The 21,462-nt window shown below is 40.6% G+C and overlaps 1 protein-coding gene across 6 annotated transcripts in view; it reads right to left on the bottom strand.

Moving 5' to 3' along the window:
* The window catches only part of cntn5 (contactin 5), an 870,111-nt gene that overhangs the window by 333,218 nt on the left and 515,431 nt on the right, over nt 1–21,462 (bottom strand). For all 6 annotated transcript variants that reach the window (XM_062977117.1, XM_062977120.1, XM_062977119.1 and 3 more), the window contains one exon: nt 6,053–6,271. In XM_062977117.1, coding sequence (XP_062833187.1) covers nt 6,053–6,271 — 219 coding nt within the window. The remainder of the gene's footprint in view (nt 1–6,052; nt 6,272–21,462) is intronic.

Genomic DNA, 21,462 nt, shown 5'->3' with positions numbered 1-21,462 from the left:
TATTTAGGATGGAAACAGTGTTCGAGCTCTTGGCCTTCCCAAGTAACTTTCAGTTTCCTGTTGGCTTCGCGGTTACGTAGGTGGAAAGCACACACTTGTGTCTTGGAAGGGTTAGGCTTCAGGTGGTTCTCTTTGTAGTAGCTGGAGAGGTCTTTCAAGGCATTGGTGAGTTGCTTTTCAACTGTTTCAAAATCTTTTGCTTGTGTTGTAAGGCCAAGGTCATCAGCATATATAAAGCTCTTTGTGAGTGGTGGTAGTGGCTGATCGTTTGTGAAGATGCTAAATAAGGTTGGTGCAAGAACGCTGCCTTGGGGTAAACCATTCTTTTGCCTCCTCCATCTGCTTTTCTGGCCCTGAAACTCCACATAGAAGCTGCGGTTTTCTAGGAGGGTCTGGACAGTTTTTGTAAAGTCAAATGATGATATGGTAGACTTTATGCAGCATTTTTATATGTTAGCCAGAAGGTGAGAACTCCACATTAAAATTTCTGCCTGGGGCCAGTTGTAGCAGCACACTGAGCATGGCTCATTTACAACCACATCCTCTTGGGGGATTTTAATGCAAGAGTCAGATGAGTCTTTGACCTATGGCCAGGGACCATAGGAAAAGACCGGGCTGGAAATAGCAACTCAAATGGCATCCTGCTTCTCACCAAATGTGCAGAACACAACCTTGTCATCACCAACACACTCTTCCACCAGAAAAACAAGTTCAAGACATCATGAAAGCACCCACAATCAAAGCATTGGCACCTCTTAGACTATGTAATTACACGTGCCAGAGACCGCCGCAATGTGCTTCTCACAAGAGCCTTGACAGGTGCTGATGACTGCTGGACAGACTACAGGTTAATCCAATTCACGATGGCTATCAAGATCGCCCCCAACTGCAGACTCCAAGGAAGAAAAATAAGGCCCAAAATGAACACTTCAGGAGCCCTTCAAATGAGCCCTTCTCCAAGCAACACTCAAGAATCATCTATCCATAGAACACCACAAAAATGTTGAGGAACATTGGAACAAACTGAAGACCTCCATCATCACAGCCTGTGAAGAAACCATCGGATATCAAACTAAGAAACATCAAGACTAGTTTGATGAAAATGACTAAGAGATCCAACAGTTAATTGATAAGAAAAGGAAAGCCTTCCAAACATGGCAGAGACACCAACTGTGCTGCTAAGAAAAAGATCTATGCTAGTGCAAAAGTTGAGGCCCAAAGAATGACCAGAGAACTCAAGAACATCTGGTGGACAAAGAAGGCTGAAGAAATCCAACACTTTGCAGATACCCATGACGCTCAGGGATTTTTCAAAGCCACAAAGATAATCTATGGACCAAGAAACCATGGCATACACCCTCTACGCTCATCAGATGGAACCAAACTTCTGAAGGACAAAAGATCAATTGCACTACGTTGGAAAGAGCACTACCATAACCTCCTGAATCACAGCTCCAATGTGGCCGAAGAAACCCTCTCACAAATCCCACAACAACAAACCAGAGATGAGCTTGCAGTACTGCCTAGTTTGGCAATGCCATCAGTCAACAACAAAAAAATAATAACAAAGCCAGTGGACCTGATGGGATCCCTGCTGAAATCTTCAAAGAGGGTAGACCTGAACTGATACAACTCCACCAGCTCATTGAAAAAGTGTGGGCAACCGAGAAAATCCCAGCAGACTTCAAGGATGCCACAATCATTACCCTTTTCAAGAAAGGGGATAGTGCAGATTGCGGAAACTATCATGGTATCTCCCTTCTAACCTCCGCTGGGAAAATCCTTGCAAGAATTCTTGCAAACCACCTTCTACCTGTCTCCGAAGACACCCTCCCAGAATCCCAGAACAGCTTCCACCCCTCCTGAGGAACAGTGGACATGATCTTCACTGCACTACAGCTCCAAGAAAAATGCAGGGAACAAAATCAACCTCTGTACATGGCATTCATTGACCTTGCAAAGGCATTTGACACAGTAAATCGCAGTGCTCTCTGGACCATCCTCCAAAAAATCGGGTGCCCTGATGAATTTATGAGCATCCCGCGGCTTCTCCATGATGACATGATAGCAACAGTCTTGGACAGCAGTGGTTCCCAAAGTGACCCATTTAGGGTGGAATCAGGTGTCAAACAGGGATGTGTTATTGCCCCAACCTTATTTTCCATCTTCATCACTATGATACTTCATCTTGTTGATGGGAAGCTTCCCACCGGAGTGGAAATCATCTATCGGACAGATGGCAAGCTATTTAACCTCAGAAGACTGAAAGCCAAAATTAGGCTTCCAGGCTCTGGAACTCTGTTCTTAGAAATTGGATTTATTTATTTATTTATTTGCAGCATTTCTGCCCTGCCTTTCTCACCCGAGAGGACTCAAGGCAGCTTACAAAATTGGTACTCTCCTTGCTATCCTTTCATAGGTCTTTTTGTTTTTGCAAATATTTGAGGGTTGGCTGCACAGAGGGAAATGGTCTTTCATGTGATGTGTTTGTTGTTCTTCTTTGTAACTTTTTGTTTTAAATTATTTTAAGTTGTATTGGTAATTTAAACGTATTTTGAACTTTTGTAGAATGGAATTATTTTCTTGCAAGCCACATTGAAAGGTATATAGTGGGAAAAACGGGAGGTAGGTGACACCTGGATTTACAACAGTACATGTGAAAGGAATCTAGGCATCTTAGTAGACCACAAAGTCAACATGAGACAACATTGGGTTTTTTTTTTAAGTGTTGCAGCCATTAAAAAAGCCAGTGTGATTCTAGGCTTCATCAAAAGAAGTAAAGCATCTAGATCCAAGGAAATAATACTACCACTCTATTATGGTTTGATCAGACTTTACCTGAAATACTGTTTCCATTTCTGGGACCATAATTTAAGCAGAATATTGACAAGCTGGAATGTATCCAGAGAAGGGCAATCAAACTGGTAACAGGTCTGGAAGCCAACTACTACAAGGAATAGCTTAGGGAGATGGGTATGTTTAGATTGGAGAAAAGGAGTCAAAAGACTATTGACATCCTTTCAAATATTTAAAAGCCAGGCCACCATCTGTTAAGAGTGTCTTGATTGTACATTCCTGCATGACAGGATGGGGTTCGACTGGGTGGCTCTTGTTGTCTTTTCTCACTCTATGATTCTGTCATTCTAGGAAATTCTCTGCTTTTGCATGAGTTACTATTATTGGGTGATCATGTCTCTTTCTTTGAACAGGGCAGCTCTCTGTTGGAAGGGCTGGTGGAGGACACTCTTTAAGTAAAATATATCCTCTGTTTGCTGTGCTGTTCTGTCGAGGGGCTCTCTCACACTATACAGGTAGCTGCCATAGTGTCATTCTATGTAATCTTGGGATTTGTAGTCTGGTTAGATGGGTTTGAAATTCTCCGCTAGAGAGCTTTAGGACCTTACCAAACAACTCAAACAAACAAAAAACAACCCCTCCCCTAGGATTCTATTAGATGCAGTAAAGGAAGTAGAATCATAGTGTTTTGATCTTTATCTTTTAGGTCTGCTTTAAAGATAAAGGGCCAAGAGAAGAGAAAACAGGGGTTTTGAAGTTTCCCGTTCACAGTTAGCCTTTCAACAGCAATCTCGGCAGACACACAAGCCACTTGGCTATTGCTATCTTCATTGCAATGTGGTGTATGGAACTTATATCTGATCTATTATACTCATTTCTAAATTTCAGTCTATATATATACATGAGCAGAATCAGACTTCATGGTGATCCCCTCTTGATGTTTAAACAATAGCTGAAACATATTCTTGTTATGAGGAAAACTTTCCCTTGTCAGACTACAAAGAGTCTATTGGTAAGAAACATCTTAACAAGATTTTTTTAAATCAATCCTTTAAAAAAATGATGACCTTGCTCTGAAGACATTTACTGTTTAATATTAGAGGCTACAATGTGGTCTTTATTCTGATGGTTTTCATATTGTGTTGTTGAAGGCTTTCATGGCCGGGATCACAGGGTTGCTGTATGTCTTTTGGGCTGTGTGGCCATGTTCCATGTTCTGAAACATGGCCACACAGCCTGAAAGACATACAACAACCCGGTTTTCATATTTTACAACATTTTATTATGTTGTACAATATTATGAACACTAATGTGGGAGGACAATTCGGGAAAGTGATTTTGCAATATTTTTACAATAAAGAAGTTCTGCTGTTCCCCCGACCTCTTTCTCTTTCTCAGCGGAAAAAGACAACTCACAAACATGTAAATTGGATAAATCTCTCTTTCTCTCATTAGTTCTCCTTCTAAGATTGTAAGTGCAGCATACATGTGGTTATTCTAGTTATATTGTTGCACCTTTCCTCACCTTCTCTCTCTCTCTTACACACAGCCATATCATGTGGGAGACATAGTGTCAAGCCAGTGTTATCTTAAGGTAGATTTAATTCTCTGTAGCTATTGATTCTGCACCCACACGTTCCCCCCTCCAAGGCATGAAAATATCCACACACACACAAAGGAAAAAAAGCAAGCCTTGATTTTTTCTGTTTTACATAAGGGTCACCATGATACTTGCTACTATATCAAAAGGGACTTGAGGATCTATAGATTTTGCTGTCCATTGGGAATCCTGAAACCATACCCCAGCAGATACCTAGAACCAACTGTACAATTGTTATATATCTGAAATCAGTCCTGAAATCAGTGGACTTGTAGCCTTGATGAGCATTACAACCAAGTCATGGAGTACCATCAAAGCAAGATGAGTAAACATGTGTCCTCCAATATTCCATAAATGAAAACCAGGACACACATGGCCAAGCAACATCAGAGTGTGGTCAAGATAGCAAAAACTATCAATGCAGAAGAACACACAAGACAGACGAGACTGCGGCAGTTTGTTTTCCTGAGCTTACTGAGAAGGCTGAGTTCCTGCTCATTTCCCTCTATCCCTTGTTGAGTGAAGAAATATCGAATAGTTTCTGCACCTCACTGCAACTAAAATAAGCTGAGGCTATGGGGGGAGGTCAGGAAGTGGAGGAGAGAAAATGAGACATTTTAAGAGCAGTTGAAAAGCTGGAACAGTTATTTAAGACTATCTCTGCCACACTGGTGCAATTGGAGGGTATAGTAAACACGATGACTTTTTATCAGCTTCTCATCATACTGTGAATATACTGTATTTACCTATATATATTGACCTAGTGTATATGTTGAAAGCATATTTGGGGACCAAAATCATGGTATTGAACATCATTTTTATTTTGAAATATGATTAATCATATCAACTAATTAATTTCAATGTAAAATTTCATTAAATATTGAATATTAATTTTGCAAAATTTTCATTAATATTCATTCATCATGTGTAGCCTTTGCTAAGAGCAATTATTCTAGCTTTTCCCTTGTCCGGATTTGAACAATATTTCCATATTTATGTAATTGTGGTTATATTTTTTTTAGTAATGCTGGCATAAATAACATTAAGATATTATTAAGGTTCACAAGAAAAGTGGGAAATGTTAGGAGAAAAATTCATCTGAGTAATACATACTATTTATCATCTCAGAGAATTTTTACACTGGAAGAATACAAAGATATACATTACAAGTATTATGGAAGCCTTCTATGAAACATGTTTGATTGATGATAAAATTAGTTTGATAAATAGATCTTCACAGTTATAAACTACATGACTAGTGTTATGGAGTCAATTTGAAAAATATTGAAGCAATCAGTATATTGAAGATATATTGGTTTTCATGGCCCCACTGTCTTGACTTTCAGAGATATAGACGTAAGTAATATAGATCAGGCTGTGCTCTAATGCAATTTCATTTCATGTTTTTTTTTACAGTCACATTTTCATGGCTTGGATAAGAAAAGAACCCCAGGAAATACTCTAGAAGTGCTCATTTTAAGATTAATCTAAGTGATTAAAAGAAAAGTGACTCCCCATCCTTAGAAGCAGTTTGTTGATATTTACTGGCAGCTGCAGAGGCCATTCTGAATACAATAACTCCTTTATGAAAATATATGCTCCAGAGATTCATGTTTTTTTGATACAAAGGCACTCTCAAGGGAAAAGTAAACTTACCATCATGTTTGAAGGCCTCTGAAATGTGATAGAGGTTTGTGGGTGAGTGTTGTTGTTGTTGTTGTGCAGCTGCTCCATGCCAGCTTGGTGAGGAGATACTTCCCAAGGGAGGACTGCTTGATCTCTGCCTGGTTCTTGAAGAGTAGGATGAACTGAGAGACTTGAGCCGTAAGATAGCAGCATATGTGGTAGGGATCCCAGGAATAGCTTCAGAGGATTCTGTTCGAAGCAAGAAAAGAGTGGGTCACATGATGAGTTGGAGCACAATTTCTTACACAAAAATATCCAACACTTCTTCACAGTCTTAGCTAAGAAACAGACAACTGTAGGGTCCAAGATAGAGTTGCTAAATTAAAAACTGGAGATGATTCCTATACCTAATTACAGTTGTGTGGAAGGTGGGATTTCAACAGTTCTTGTTATAAGTATCTTTAATGTTTATGGAGAAGAGGAAATTTCAGTGGATGTTGCTAGTCACTCAGTTAACAACAACAGATCATTTGTTCAACAAGGGTCATAATTTCTACTCTGACTGGCAGTCATTCTCAATGTTTTAAGATAAGAGCCTTTCCAATTCAACCTAGAGCCAACTGAGACTGAACCTGTAGTAAAACATTTCCCACTACAAAGCTACATGCAATCTATAGCAGTACTGTTAGTGGTCTCTTTTTGTCTCCTGTTATTTTTTCTCTCTCACACACACATACATATTCACACACATATGTGCATATGTTCAACTGTTACTTCACTACACACGAGAAAGCACAAATTGACATAAGCATGGTGTTACGGGAGTTCATCCTATTGAAAATGCCCAGCATCAAGATACCATGCATTCTGTTTTTCTTGTCAATCAGAAATGCTTTTAGTATTTTAGAATCTAGTACATATTGACAAACTGTCAAGCATGACAGGGAAGTATTATCTTCGATCAGCTGCAGGAGGTGGGAAACTGCCTTCTACCTCTAGCTGTAAACTCAGAAGGCATAGTGAGAAAATAGACAGGAACATTAGAAACTGCCAAGTCATATGTCCAGCAGCTCAGAACTGCCTTCTTGCACTGGCACCTGCTATCTATGGCTTCCAGTAAACATCTCTCCCTTCTCTGATAATGGATTTCTTTAGCAATGGAAGTGAATTTTAGAGAAGCAAGGGGAGGCTTAATTATATATTTCGTCACAAGGGAATCTGAAACATTGCAATCTGAGCCTAACTGAATTCCAATATTTTCTCACTTCTGCCTTTTGGAATAAGATAGGTATCTTTTGGAAATGGTGCTGATGTCCTGATTGTGGATACATATTTCCCATCTTCATGTGTGTCCTTTTTGTAGGTGCTAGTGTGTGCCTTCAGATCATTCCTAATTTACAGAAGCAACCAGATGAAGCTGTCACTGAATCTTCTTCTTTTTTACTGTAATTTTTATTAAGCAAAATTTTATACAATAAAAGGATAAAAGTTCCAGAGAAAGAGGAAGGGGAGGGAAAAGAAAGGTAGGTTAGAAAGAAGAAAGAAAAAAAGGTGGGGTGGGGAAAGGGGGTAGGGGGGAAAGGGGATGGGTTGAATGTTGACTTCCATTCTTCTTACTTTCATTCAGTTTCTTTTTTAGCCTATTTCAGTCCAATCTCTCTTTCCCTTGCCTGTAACTTTCATTTTTACTTGCTATTTTCAGCCTTTATGTATTCTTCAAAACTCAACCAGTCTGTCTCGTCCAGTCTGCCTGTATTTTTCTTTAACAAAAAAAGTCAATCTGTCCATATATTTTATTTCCAGAACTTTGTCTAACCATTGCTCCTTTGTTGGTGTCCTGCTCACTTCAAAGGATCAGTCTGAACGCAGATTAGAGATAACTGCTCTCAAATCCAATCTTTATTGAAGAACACATGACTTTGGAAAAGTCAAGAATGACTCAATGTTTACATACAACTATTTTTATAACTTTTGATGCTACGTAACACCACACGTAAATATCATCATCAAGTCCCACCTCCAATATCACATTACTACCCTTTTCACACACTAGACCAATTATAACTGTTTATACTTTCGGTCCCAAGTTCCCAGGCATATTTTATCTTCTTCTGCCAGGTGCTTCTGGGATTGTTTATGTTATGACTCCCAGTTACAGGGCTGAATTACCAAAGCCCTGTAACTGGGTTCCATGACATGGTGCCCTCCTTTTCTTCGTCCTCCTCTTCGGTTCTTCCTTCATCACAAATCTGAAACAAAACAATAATTCTATGTGTCCATTTTGTCCAAAGTACCCAGATATTTTTTCAGTAAGCTACGATGGAATACAGGGTGAATTTTCCCTAAACTTTTTGGCAATGCCAACTGGAAAGTCACTTCGTTGATAACACCCTGTATTCTAAATGGTCCAATATATTTGGGGCCCAATTTTTTCGAAGGTAGCCCCAGTTTGATGTTTTGGGTACTTAACCACACTAAATCTCCTTTCTCCAATTTATCACCTTCCACCCTCTTTCTATCTGCAAACACTTTATACTTTTTATGTGCTTCCTTTAAGGATGCAGTCACTTGACTCCAGCATTCCATCATTTGCGTTTTCCATTTCCCCGCCTCTGTTCCCTCATTCTCTGTCCATCTTGGCAGCTGGGGTAGAGGCTGTATTTCATACCCGTAAACTACTTCAAAGGGGGTTTTGTTTGTTGCTGAATGTATAGTCGAATTAAAAGCTAGTTCTGCAAAAGCCAACCACCGAGACCAGTCATTTTGCCTCATGTTAGAGTACATTCGAAGGAACTGCCCAAGTGTCTGCTGAGTGCGTTCTACCGCCCCATTTGTCATGGGGTGAAAAGCAGAACTTAAACTCCTTTCTGCTCCTAGCATTTCCAAGAATTTTTCCCAAAATTTTGCTGTGAATTGTACTCCTCTGTCACTGACCACTCTACTGGGACATCCATGCAGTTTGTAAATGTGGTTTATGTACAATTCAGCTAGTTTCTCGGCTGATGGTAGTTTCGGCAGTGCTATAAAGTGGGCCTGTTTAGAAAACAGGTCTAATACTGTCCAAATATAACGATGTCCTTTGCTAACCGGTAGTTCCCCCACAAAGTCCATAGCTACACATTCCCAAGGTCTGGTAGGTTCTGCTACTGTTTGTAATAATCCCATTGGTTTCCCTCCTCTCGATTTATTTCTGGCACAATCATCACATTGAACCACATGGTTCTTTATGTCCTTCCTCATCCCTGGCCACCAGCAATGTTTTGCTATTGCTTTTGTTGTTTTTGTAATTCCTGTATGACCAGCGCTCTGGTTATTGTGAAAACGATTCAAAATCTTGATCCTTAATGTTGCTGGGATATACAGTTTCTTGTTCACAAACCAAAATCCCCCCTTCTGCTCCCCCTGTTCTGCATTGGATGCGATCCACTGGTCTCCTTCATAAGATTGTTTCAGTTCGTTTCCCCAATTATCTTCCCCGCCGAGTTCAACCATAGCAGTGTTCTCTTTTTGGGTTTGTGCTCTTGTCCTGACAGCTAAGCCCCATTGTTTATCAGAGAATATTGTTCCCTCTTTTGCTGTGGTTATTCCTTCGTGTTGAGGCATGCGTGAAAGGGCATCTGCCAAGACATTCTGCTTCCCTTGAAAAAACTTTAATTGGAAATCGAACCTGCTGAAGTATTGTGCCCATCTAATCTGTTTGGGGGACAATTTTCGAGGAGACTTTAAATACTGGAGGTTCTTATGGTCAGACCAAATTTCAAATGGGATTCCGCTTCCTTCGAGAAAGTGCCGCCAGCATTCTAAGGCTTTTAATATGGCTAGTGCTTCTTTTTCCCATATCGGCCAACATTTTTCAGTTTCGCTGAACTTCCGGGACAAATATCCACAGGGTTTTAAGTTCCCATTTTGATCCTTTTGCAATAGTACTGCCCCATACGCACAGTCTGATGCATCGCAATGGATTATGAAAGGGCTCCTGATATCGGGGTGTTTTAGAATGGGTCCTTCTGTGAAGCATTCTTTTAGGGTTTCAAATGCCTTTTGGCATTCTGGCGTCCAACTTAGTTTGGCGCCAGGAGCTTTTACTTTTGCTGTCTCTCCTTTCCCTTTTGTTTTTAAAAGTTCAGTAAGGGGTGCAGTTATTTGCGTGAAGCCTTTTATGAAGGATCTGTAAAAATTTGCAAACCCCAGAAATGATTGCAATTGCCTCCTTGTTTGAGGCACTCCCCATTCCTTTACATCTGATACTTTAGCTGGATCCATAGCTAACCCTTCTGGAGATATCCGGTACCCCAGAAAGTCAATTTGAGTTTTATTAAATTCACATTTGGACAGTTTTGCGTACAGCTTTGCTTCTCTTAGTCTCTGCAAAACTTCCCGGACCAATTTCACGTGCTTTTCCTTATCTTCAGTCACAATCAAGATATCATCAAGAAATATGAATACCCCTCTGTACAACAATGGGTGCAGTATTTCATTTATAAGCTGCATAAAGCAGCTGCCTCCATTTTTTAATCCGAAAGGCAAAATTTTATATTCAAAATGGCCGAATGCGCAGGAAAATGCAGTTTTCCAAGTATCCTCCGGTTTGATTCTTAATTTATGATATGCTTCAATTAAATCAAGTTTAGTAAATATGCTCCCTTTCTTTAATACGGTAATTAAATCCTTTACTAATGGCATAGGGTATTTATTGTCCTTAGTAATTGCATTTAAATTTCGATAATCAATGCACAATCTTAGGGAGTTATCTTTCTTTCTCCTGAATAACACTGGGGCCCCGAGAGGAGAATTGGATGGCTTAATGAAGCCTCGCGCCAGGTTTTTATCAATGTATTTCCTCAATTCCTCCTTTTCCTGCACAGACATGGGATACACTTTTGGTTTTGGTAGGTTTGCTCCTGGGGTTATTTCAATTTCTACTTCTATATTCCTTTTGGGGGGTAATTTACTTGCCTCTTTCTGATTGAACACATCCACAAAGTCTCTGTATTCAGGTGGTAATAGCTGTGGGTCTATTTCACCTTCTTCATCTCCCTCGTCCTCCTCTTCTGCAATCTTGCTTATCTCCCATTGCGTCTGCTGTTCTTTAAATGCTAGGCTCTTTCCTCTCCAATCTACTTCAGGATTTGCCTGTTCGAGCCATGGTATCCCTAATATTACGTGGTATGTGGCAATAGGGGCTATCACAAAGGATATTCTTCCTTCCCATTTGCCTATTTTACATGGGATCTCCCGTATTTCCTTTGTAGATACTTCCCCAGTAGCAACTGATCCGTCTAGCTGCGAAAACGCAATTGGGGAGTCAAGCGCCATCTGCTGGCATTTCAACGCTCCTGCTAATTCCGGAGTTATAATATTTCTGGAACAACCACAATCCACAAATGCCTTGCAGGTGGCCCGATTCTCTAGCCCCGAGAGGTAGATTGGCACTACTATCATGCGTTTGTCCCGACTCACCAATTTTTCTGAAGATTCTGGGGCTTGCACCTCCTCCTCCGCACGCCTCCCGGTTGCTGGCTTGGGCTTTGAGGGTTTTGGCGGCTCCCCCTTCCGGGCCCAGCATTCTGCTGCTCGATGGCCCGTCTTCCCACATACAAAGCATCCCGGTTTAGGTTTGTTGTCATCTCCTCGGGAGGGAATCCCCGGTCTCCCTCCGGGTCTTTCCTGTTTCCTCGTTTCTCCTCGACCTCTCGCCACCGGTCTTTGCTGGCCGCCGCTGCTCCTGAAGCGCTTTACTTGGGCCAGGGTGGATTCAACGCGCCCCGCTAGTTGAATCCATCCCTGTAGCGTTTCGGGGTCATCTCTGTGCGCTGCCCAGCTGAAAACCTCGGGGCGTAGTCCCTCTTTAAATATTTCCACTTTGGTTACTTCGGACCACTCTGGCACCCTTTCCGCGAGGTGGAGGAATTCCTCTGCGTACTCGGGCACCGTTTTGTCCCTCTGCTTTATTCCTTTAAGCTGGTCTCGCGCTCTCAATTGCTCTAGCCGGTCTCTGAACCGGTTTTCCAGTGCGGCGAGGAAGCGGGGCACTTACCTCAGGCATGGGTCCTGTCTGGCATGTAGTTGCACATACCAGCTGGCCGCTCCTCTCTTTAGGGTGTTGCCGATGGCCCGAACCCTGCTTGCTTCGGAGGGGAATGTGTGTGCATTGTCTTCCATGTATCCCCTGATGCTAATTAGAAAAAAGTTCAGTTCATCTGATTCCCCTCCGTATTCTAGCTTGAGATCTTCCCTTCTTGGCATCCATTCAGCGGCCCGTTGATGCTGTCTGGGAGGCATGGGGAAGGGTTGCATCGGGTTTCCTTGGATGGCCCCTTGGAACACGCCGCGCCCCACTCCGGTGGTCATTCTGCGCGGCTCCCGAAATCCTGCCGCCGCTGTCGGCCCTTCACCCCATCCGCATATTGGCCTCGCTGTAGCCCCCGCATCTCGCCTTTCCTCGTCGTACGGCACATCCTCCTCCTCTTCCTGGATCTCCTGCTGCTCTCCGCCTTCGTCTGCTAATCCACTGGACCCGATCCCTGGCCCCAGTGGTCTTTCTACTCCGACTCCCATTCGGGGGGTTGGGAGCTCTGTAGGGGTTGGCGGCCTCAGAATTCCCAGAGCTTGCTGGCGCTCCACTTCGCGCGCCATTCTGTTCCGGAACTCAAGCTCTTGCCAATATTCCTCGTCTCCCTCGTCCCTTGCCCCCGCGGGACTCTGCGTTGAAGCTCGCTGTCCCCTCTGGCTCCAATCACCTCCTTTGCTTGGCTCTCTCTCGGCGCCATGTCGGATGTGCTCTTTTTGGAGATTCTCTTCCAATATTGGCACTATTCTCCCCACGGTATCCGACAGCCTGGATAAATGAGTTTCCAGGATGGATAGCCGCAGGGCCACGGTCTCCGGCATGCTTCCTCCAGATCCCCAACTGGTTTCTGCCGCCGCCGGAACGCCTCTTCCCCCTCTGGGAATCCTCTGGGTCACGCCGTCCGGCTTGGGGTACCCCGTAGAGGAAGCTATGGCTTGCAATGTCTCTTCTGCCAACGGCCGAGCTCCCAGCGAAGGCCCCTTTGCTCCGTCATGGCTTTGATCTCCTTCCCTGCTCATTATCACTTCACTGCAAATTTGCAGGAGGGTGAGAACTGGATTCTTGACTTAATTGTCCTGCTCACTTCAAAGGATCAGTCTGAACGCAGATTAGAGATAACTGCTCTCAAATCCAATCTTTATTGAAGAACACATGACTTTGGAAAAGTCAAGAATGACTCAATGTTTACATACAACTATTTTTATAACTTTTGATGCTACGTAACACCACACGTAAATATCATCATCAAGTCCCACCTCCAATATCACATTACTACCCTTTTCACACACTAGACCAATTATAACTGTTTATACTTTCGGTCCCAAGTTCCCAGGCATATTTTATCTTCTTCTGCCAGGTGCTTCTGGGATTGTTTATGTTATGACTCCCAGTTACAGGGCTGAATTACCAAAGCCCTGTAACTGGGTTCCATGACATGTTGGTATATCCTCTGTTTTCCAATACTTTGCGAATGTTATCCTTGTCGCTGTTGTGAAATATGTAAAGAGTTTGTCTTTATTCAAGTCTACAATTGTTTCTGTATCTGTCACTCCTAGTAGATAAAACTCTGGTTTAATTGGGTACTCTATATTCAGTATCTTACAACATTCACCATGTATCATTTTCCAGTAATCATTCACTTTGTTGCAGGTCCACCACATATGGCAATATGATCCTACTTGTGACTTGCATTTCCAACATTTGTTATCTAAATTTTTAACATTACGCCTAATTTTTGGGGGGTTATATACCAATGATGTAGCATCTTTAACCAATTTTCTTTCAGAGCCGATGCATAGGTGGATTTCAATTTTTTAGTCCAAATCAGTTCCTAATTTTTCAGTTTAATGGGTCTCCCGATGTTTCTTGCCCATTTTATCATGGAATTTTTTATCTCCTCTGTTTCTGTAGCCCAACTTAGTAATTTCTTATATATATTTTTCTTATGGTCTTTTTTTAGATTGAATCAGTTTGTCCCAAAATTCTTCATTCTCACTAAATCCTAGTTTTTTTTAATCTTCTATGTAGTGCTCCTTAATCTGCATATATTGAAACCAATATATCAGTAAATAAGATTCCGTGACAGTGGTTTCAATATATGCTGTCACTGAATCTTCTTGACAAGATTTGTTCAGATGGCCTTTGCTAGGGCTGAAAGAGGGTAATGTGTCTAGCATTACCCAGTGGGTTGGCATGGACAAGCAGAGATTTGATCTCTAGTCTCCCACAGTCCTTGTCCGCTACTACATCATTATGTGTCTTCAGGACTACTCCAACTGGTGTCTACCCTAGCCTAAAGTTTTCTTGGCAGAATTTCTTCAGCGGATGTTTGATATTACGATTCCTCTTTGAAGCTAAGAGAGTAAAAATTGCCCAAGATGACCCAGCGGGGTTCCATGGCTGAGTAGGGATTTGACCCCTAAACTCCCAACACTAAAATCATTAAACCACATGTTTTGTGAGCTGGGATGCATATTCTTTCTTTTATTATTACTGAGGCCCCACCTACATCACCATATAATGCAGTTTGGAACTGCCACACAATCTGTTTGCACTTATTTTTTTGACAATAATCTATCAATTTTTGAAATATATGAATGCTCAAGCAGAGATGTACATTTTGTTACAAGTCTTATTGGGTTCAATATGTTATTTTTGTCTATTTTTGTCTAAACTGTCTGAACCCAAGGAAACTGGAGAGCAAGAATGACAATGACACTGGAGGAACTTCAGTAGTATAGAAAACTATGGAAAATTCCCAGAAAATGCCACTATTTCTTGAGAATATTTCTTCCCTCTAAAAATATATTTGGAAACATATGGGGCATGTTCACTTTTCACTGAGGGATTGTTGGATTGAATGGCCCTTGTGATCTCTTCTCACTCTATGATTCTATGTGATTGCGTCAGTGGCCGTATGCATGCAAAGCAAGTCACAATCACTGGAAATAGAGGCACAGAACCCCCATAAAAGTGAAAATGAAATTGACTTTTTAACCTTAAGATAATGCATCTCTGGGAATTTTGAAGTCTTCCTTCAACTGAACACTTCTGCTGCATGTTGACCATAGAATCACATTGGAGAATCTAGAGATACCTAGAGAGGTGTTCTCTGTAGAAATCTCTAAGTCTTTCAGCATGACTGGATGAAGTTGACCATAGAATCATACTGGAGGACCAAGAGATTCATAGGGAGAACATTTAATATCAAATCTGTGAATAATCAAGTAAGCAAAAATCAAAACTGCACATGTGGAGGGACAACTATATGTGCTTTACCAGAGACCTAAACCTGTATTCCAAAGGTGCACCTCATTTGCTTCATGCATGGAGCAGTTTGATCCCATGACATTTGAGGTGAATGGAAGGTGTAGCTGTTGCAACACCAGTACAAGAGAACAAAGAATGAAAGAAAGAAGAAAAAGAAAAACAGAAAGAAAGAGATGCCTGCATGCTGTAATAAAATTCCATCTCTTAATTGGATTTAGCTTCATTGTTTTTTTAATCTTCCCTATGCGTGAAGCAGGTCATGACACATAACGAATAAAGTGAAACAAGTTTAATTTTAAGATGAGCTACAGTCATCTGTGGAGCAAGAAAATACAACCATTTCATCTCATGCTTTGATGAGCTTAAATTTATGAACCCAAAAGACATGAGCAACAAAAAGTGTAATCCTGAACATCTGGTCAGGTTTGTATCCAAATTCTCTCAGCCTGAACTCTTGAGAGGCTTTCAGGGTTTAACAACCAGGCACTGTGTAACTAGTATGCTCTGGTACGGATAAGCTGGTAAGGATTGCCTTTATTTTAGGCTATGCTTTGCACCAGGCCATTTCTTTCCAATGAAATGCAGAATAAAAGAATCCAAACTGACAACTGGTACTGATTCAAGTGTTTCCATTCAATATTACAAATTGTCACATTGTTTCCCCTAAACACAGACACACAAATACATGCAAATGCAGAACAAATTCTTCTGACTCCGTAAATTAAAGTTGCAGTTTATTGGGTATATTTTGTCCCCACTGCTTTTTGCTCTGCTCTTTTGCCTCTCTTGTCCACTAACACAAAACAGCACAAATTGACATTGTTAGTTATGGCGGTCCATCTTGGTGGTTGTCATTATGTGTCTTCAAGTCATTTTCAACTTATGGCATATAAAGGTAAACCTATTGTTTTTTTGTTTTTTTTTGTAGGACTGGTTCAGAAGGTGTTCCTATTGTCTTCTTTTAAGTATGAGAGAATGTCCAGTTTCACCCAGTAGGTTTCTATGCCCAAGCAGGAATTCAAACCTAGTCTCTAAGAATCCTAACCCAACACTCAACCACTATATTACTCTACTTAAGTCTACTTCCTTTGCCACTGCTACTGTGTGCCTTGAAGTCATTTCCAATATATGGTAACATTAAGGTGACCGTATCATAGGCTTTTCTTGACAAGATTTGTTCAGAAAGAGTCATTCTCTGAGGATGAAAGAGTGTAAGTTGCCCAAGGTCACCCAGTGGACTTCCGTGACTGAGTGGGGATTCAAACTTTGGTCTCCCAGAGTCCTAATCCTACAATCAAACCATTACTCCATGTTGGCTTTTAGGTTCATATTATGCCTGTTTGTGTCTGTTATTGTTGTTGTCTCTTTCACACTCTGTCATGAAAAGGTCTTGTGGTTTTCTGGGACAACTCTCCCAACAGCTGATGACATAATCCATGGAGGTATTAATGGATCTCAGGAGAAGATGTTACCAGTCTATGTCTGGCTCTGAAGCACAATAAATTCCTCCTTGAACCATTCTGATTCTGATTAACTGAAGGCCCTTCTACACATGCAGTAAAACCCAGAAGAAAATGGGATAAAAGGGGGTGGGTGGTGGCTAAATGACATTTGGCTGAAAGTGCAGGTGGAATTAGATTAACAGCTGAAAAGTATGCATTTAAAAGATGTTCCTAAAACCCTATTCTACCCAAAAACTGCACCTTCACATGACTGCATATTCCCACAGTCAGGCAAAACATGTAACTTTTTTCTGAGCCCCCTATATGGACTGCACCAGCACACAGGCACATTTTAAAAGCCTGTAATAGCTGATCGGGCTGTCAAAAATGGAGCCATGGACACACAAGTGTCTAAGCACAGTTGGAAAGTAATTAGAACTCTCTGCAACTATTCCTTTCTTCTAATGTTTATAATATTAAACAGAGGTTGAATTTTGAATCGGGTGAAAAGAAAGGATAAGAAATGTTTGTGTGTATTTTAGTATCTCCGCCTGCATGCATATGAGGTCCAGCATATCTTGGAGAGATTTTTTTTTTTAAACTTCCACTGGATGTTCCTTGCCGCTCCCCACCCCAATCTTGCAGACTTGTAAAATCTGCTTCAAAGGAAAGTGTGAAGATGGCAGGGAGCACTTCTTGGGACTGACAGGCCTGTGTGTGGACTAGTGTTAGGTAACAGGATTTTTTTTGCCCCACTTTTAAAACCCACATTTTGATATTGTCTGGAAGTGCCCTGAGCCCAAGTCATGGAAAACTTTAAACTGTTTCATTATCTCATCATCTACCTTAAAGTTATGTAAGTCTGTTGACATTTATATCTTAAAGTTCAGCTATAAACCTGTCATAGTATTTTCTTCCTTAACTTTCTTCAATAACTGTTTCAAATCTTTGCTTGTTTCAGCTAGTGGTATTCTGCACATCGTAAATTGTTGATGTTCCTTCCTCCAATTTTCATGCCTCCTTCCTCTGAGTCTAATCCAGTATATATTAAATTGATAAGAGTGATACAATGTAGTCTTGCCTGACCCCCTTGATAACTGGAACCCATTTCAATTATCCATATTCTTTCCAAATATGATTAGACTTCAACTTCCAGACATTTCTCCCCTTGACTATGATGGTTAAGACTGCTGCAAGCTATAGTTCAACAATGTCTGGAAAATTGCACAGCACCTACCTTTGTTTTAAACATGATCCACAGGGCCTAATATACACAACAACACATACAGGTATGTGTGTGCATGCTGGGAGACATTTCAGATACCTAGCAATTAAACACAGCTATACTGTAATTTGCTTCAAAAACATTTCATAAGCACCCTTTAAAGAGAAAAAACCCAGACAGTGTATGAATATTTCCATCCTTTGCAGTGACTTTGTAATGAGTCAGACTTGTTAAATTATTGATGGAAACCTAGCTTTTCTGCACTTGCAGCTGCTTGGAGCTTGATAAGATCAGATTTAGACATAAGTCACCAAAATAACACCACAGGCAATGCAAACTCATGGAAAACCTTCATGGTTTGAGCCTTCATTTTGCAGAGGAGAATTCAGATTCACTGAATGATCTAATTTAATGTGTCAGAGATGAGAAACTTGCTAATATTATTCACAAAGAACATCAATTCCATGTAGTACTTGATCAAATCATTACATTTAATCAGGGCTGTAGCAGCCTTGGGTATGAATGAGCAGTAGCAAATATTCAGACATCAGTAGCCTTGAGTCCAAGACAGAAGTTTGGATATGCTAGTTTTTGGATTACAGCCACTGCAAATATTGATATTATTTATATTTATACTCTGCCTTTCCCCAAAAACGGGGACTTAAGCATGCTTAGTAATCATACTGGTCAGCAAGATGTTAGGAACTGTCATTTTAAAAAGTAACATTATCATGCTTCGGCCAAGATTAGGGAATTAGACTCTAATTCCCTTCTCAGCAATGGAAACCCACTGGGTGGCCTTGGGTGAGTTACACACTTTCAGTGCAAGAAAACTGCATAATAGGACTATGTTAGGGTTGCCATAAATGTAACCCTTTCCATGCTGCTTCTAGGAATGTCCTTCCTCCTGAAATCTCATTCCTCCTCTATTTTCAGTCTTAAGCACAATCTTAAAGCACATATTTGAGATCCTCCGGGGAGGCCCTGCTCTCGGTCCCGCCAGCCTCACAGGTGCGGCTGGCGGGGACGAGGGACAGGGCCTTTTCAGTGGTGGCCCCCCGCCTATGGAACGCCCTCCCAAACGAAATTAGGGAAGCTCCCTCCCTCCTGTCCTTCCGAAAAAGAACAAAAACGTGGTTATGGGAGCAGGCATTTGAGCATGAGTAACAGCAGAATTGCAATATGAATATATGACTCATTGACAGACCCCCACCTGGACATGAAAAATGCGCCTGAAATGTATATTTAGATGTATAATTATGCTGGTTTTTAATTTATATTTTAATTTTTATTGTAGTTTTTAATCTTGGATGATTTTTAACTGTGTTTCCGATGTATATTGTAAGCCGCCCTGAGTCCCCTGATGGGTGAGAAGGGCGGGGTAGAAATGATGTAATAAAATAAATAAATAAATAAATAAATAAATAAATATGTTCATTCTGATTACTCCAGTTGATATTCTTCCTTTTAAAACCGTTGCGTAAATCGTCTTGCTAGTCTCAGTTACAGAACAGCCATCGAATCAATATAATTTACTGACATGTTAACTCATCAGCTAACAATTGACTCAACGGATTTCCTCTAGTTGGGACTAATCCATAATATTCCAACTTTTACTTTCCCTTTCTCCCTAACATTTACGGTGCTGGAGATTAGAAGAAAATTTCACAGAAATTGATATGGCACTCCTGTGCCTTTCGCACAGGAAACAATAGTCAGAAATCTGTTAGTTATTCTTCAAAATAATTACATTGAATCAGTTGTGGAAAGGGGGGTCAATACATAGGTAAATCTACTTGATTCAATGGTTCTACACAATTGGAGTAACAAACATATTTTGGCTGACATATTTTGCATAATATCTACCATTTCTCATGTAAAAATCTTGCTTTTTATACAAAAAAAGCTATATGTGCAAAAAAAGAAAAAAAAACCCCACATTTCTACACAAGTACAACCCAGTTACCATTTTTAAAGTGCCAAAACTGTTTTCCTTATTTTTGACCAAGTATGCTGAGTTTCATAACATCCTTTTCACCAAGGTAATTTTTTAAAAGATATTTTTACATTCCTTTTGGACACATAGGGACTTTATTGGAAATTTTTTGAGTGTGCAATAAGTCCTCTCTACAATCCAGTTCAGTATTCTTAAATTCAACTAAATATAATGAGATTTTGATTTACTGAATTTCCATGTATGTTATTCATTAAAGTATATTCACAGTATCATAATTCTGGTATTCCAGTGGACTAGCAAAATAAAAGTACATAACAGCTGTCCATTATGTTAAGATAACCTAATCTGAAAGTCAGCATGGCATGGTGGTTTGAATGTTGGGCTACAATTCTGGAGACCAGGGTTGAACTCCTGCTTGGTCAAGTCATACACTCTTAGTGCCAGAAAACCGTGAGAAAAGTTTGCATTAGGGTCACCCTAAGTTTGCCTTGGTGTCACCACAAGTCAGAAACAACTTCAAGGCATTCAACAATAAAATGAATATAACATTTTTGATATCATCTAAATGAACTCTTTTTCAGTACTGTCTTCGATAATTGCCATGGAAGGAGACAAAAGTTTTAATATATTTAGGATGCTATCTCTCTGTAAATATGGCTCATTCCATTACCTATTGCTGTTTTCACTACAGAAAACTCACTGAATCAATGAGATTTACCTATTTGTTGCCTCATTTGTGGTTGAACAATTGATTGAAAAATCTATTCTAGTTGGGACTAACCAACTGGATGCCACTCATAGTGTGATCCTTGATTGGCCAGAATCACTTGTGTGACCGTTCTAGGAAACACATGTCTCACCAGTGAATCAAAATTGCTGATCATTTGGCACAGACACATCTCAAGTAAAGAATTTCTCACTTCCTAGTTGCAACTTGTGACTTTGAAGTGGCAGTTGGTCAGTGGCTAAGACTCAGTGACATTTACTGGTCCTCTAATTAGAATGGAATCTAGGTTATAATACTTGCAAATGTGACCTTCCGTTGCGTGGGTTGTTTCCTTTCTTCTTCTCCTAGCTAACATGCTTAGCCAAATGTCACTAAAACTCTTCGACAGTTTTTTCTCTATGTCAAAACTTTTAATTATGTTGTTCCACAGGAAGTGCCTATTTTTTGTTACCTTGACTTTTTCAAGGCAGGCAACTTTACTAAACAAGCACTATATTTGCATGGTAACTGTTCACAGGTTTGGATACTGAGCAATACATTATGGCAGGAGATTCTATACTGTGCTTGCGTATCTTACATTTGCACACATGTAATTAGGTGGTATTGTACTACTCTACATTTATTGTTTATACCAATGAACAGTCAAATGTATACCTTTCAGTGTGTTTGCTTAGTGCCCCAGGGTGCAATGGGGAATGAGCAATGGCTGTCACAACCCCCCCTCCCCCCCCCAAAAAAATAGGACAACC

Source organism: Anolis carolinensis, chromosome 3, assembly GCF_035594765.1.
Source record: "Anolis carolinensis isolate JA03-04 chromosome 3, rAnoCar3.1.pri, whole genome shotgun sequence".
NCBI lineage: Eukaryota > Metazoa > Chordata > Lepidosauria > Squamata > Dactyloidae > Anolis > Anolis carolinensis.
Note: the sequence above shows the minus strand (reverse complement) of the source record. Positions and strands in the feature narration are given on the sequence as shown.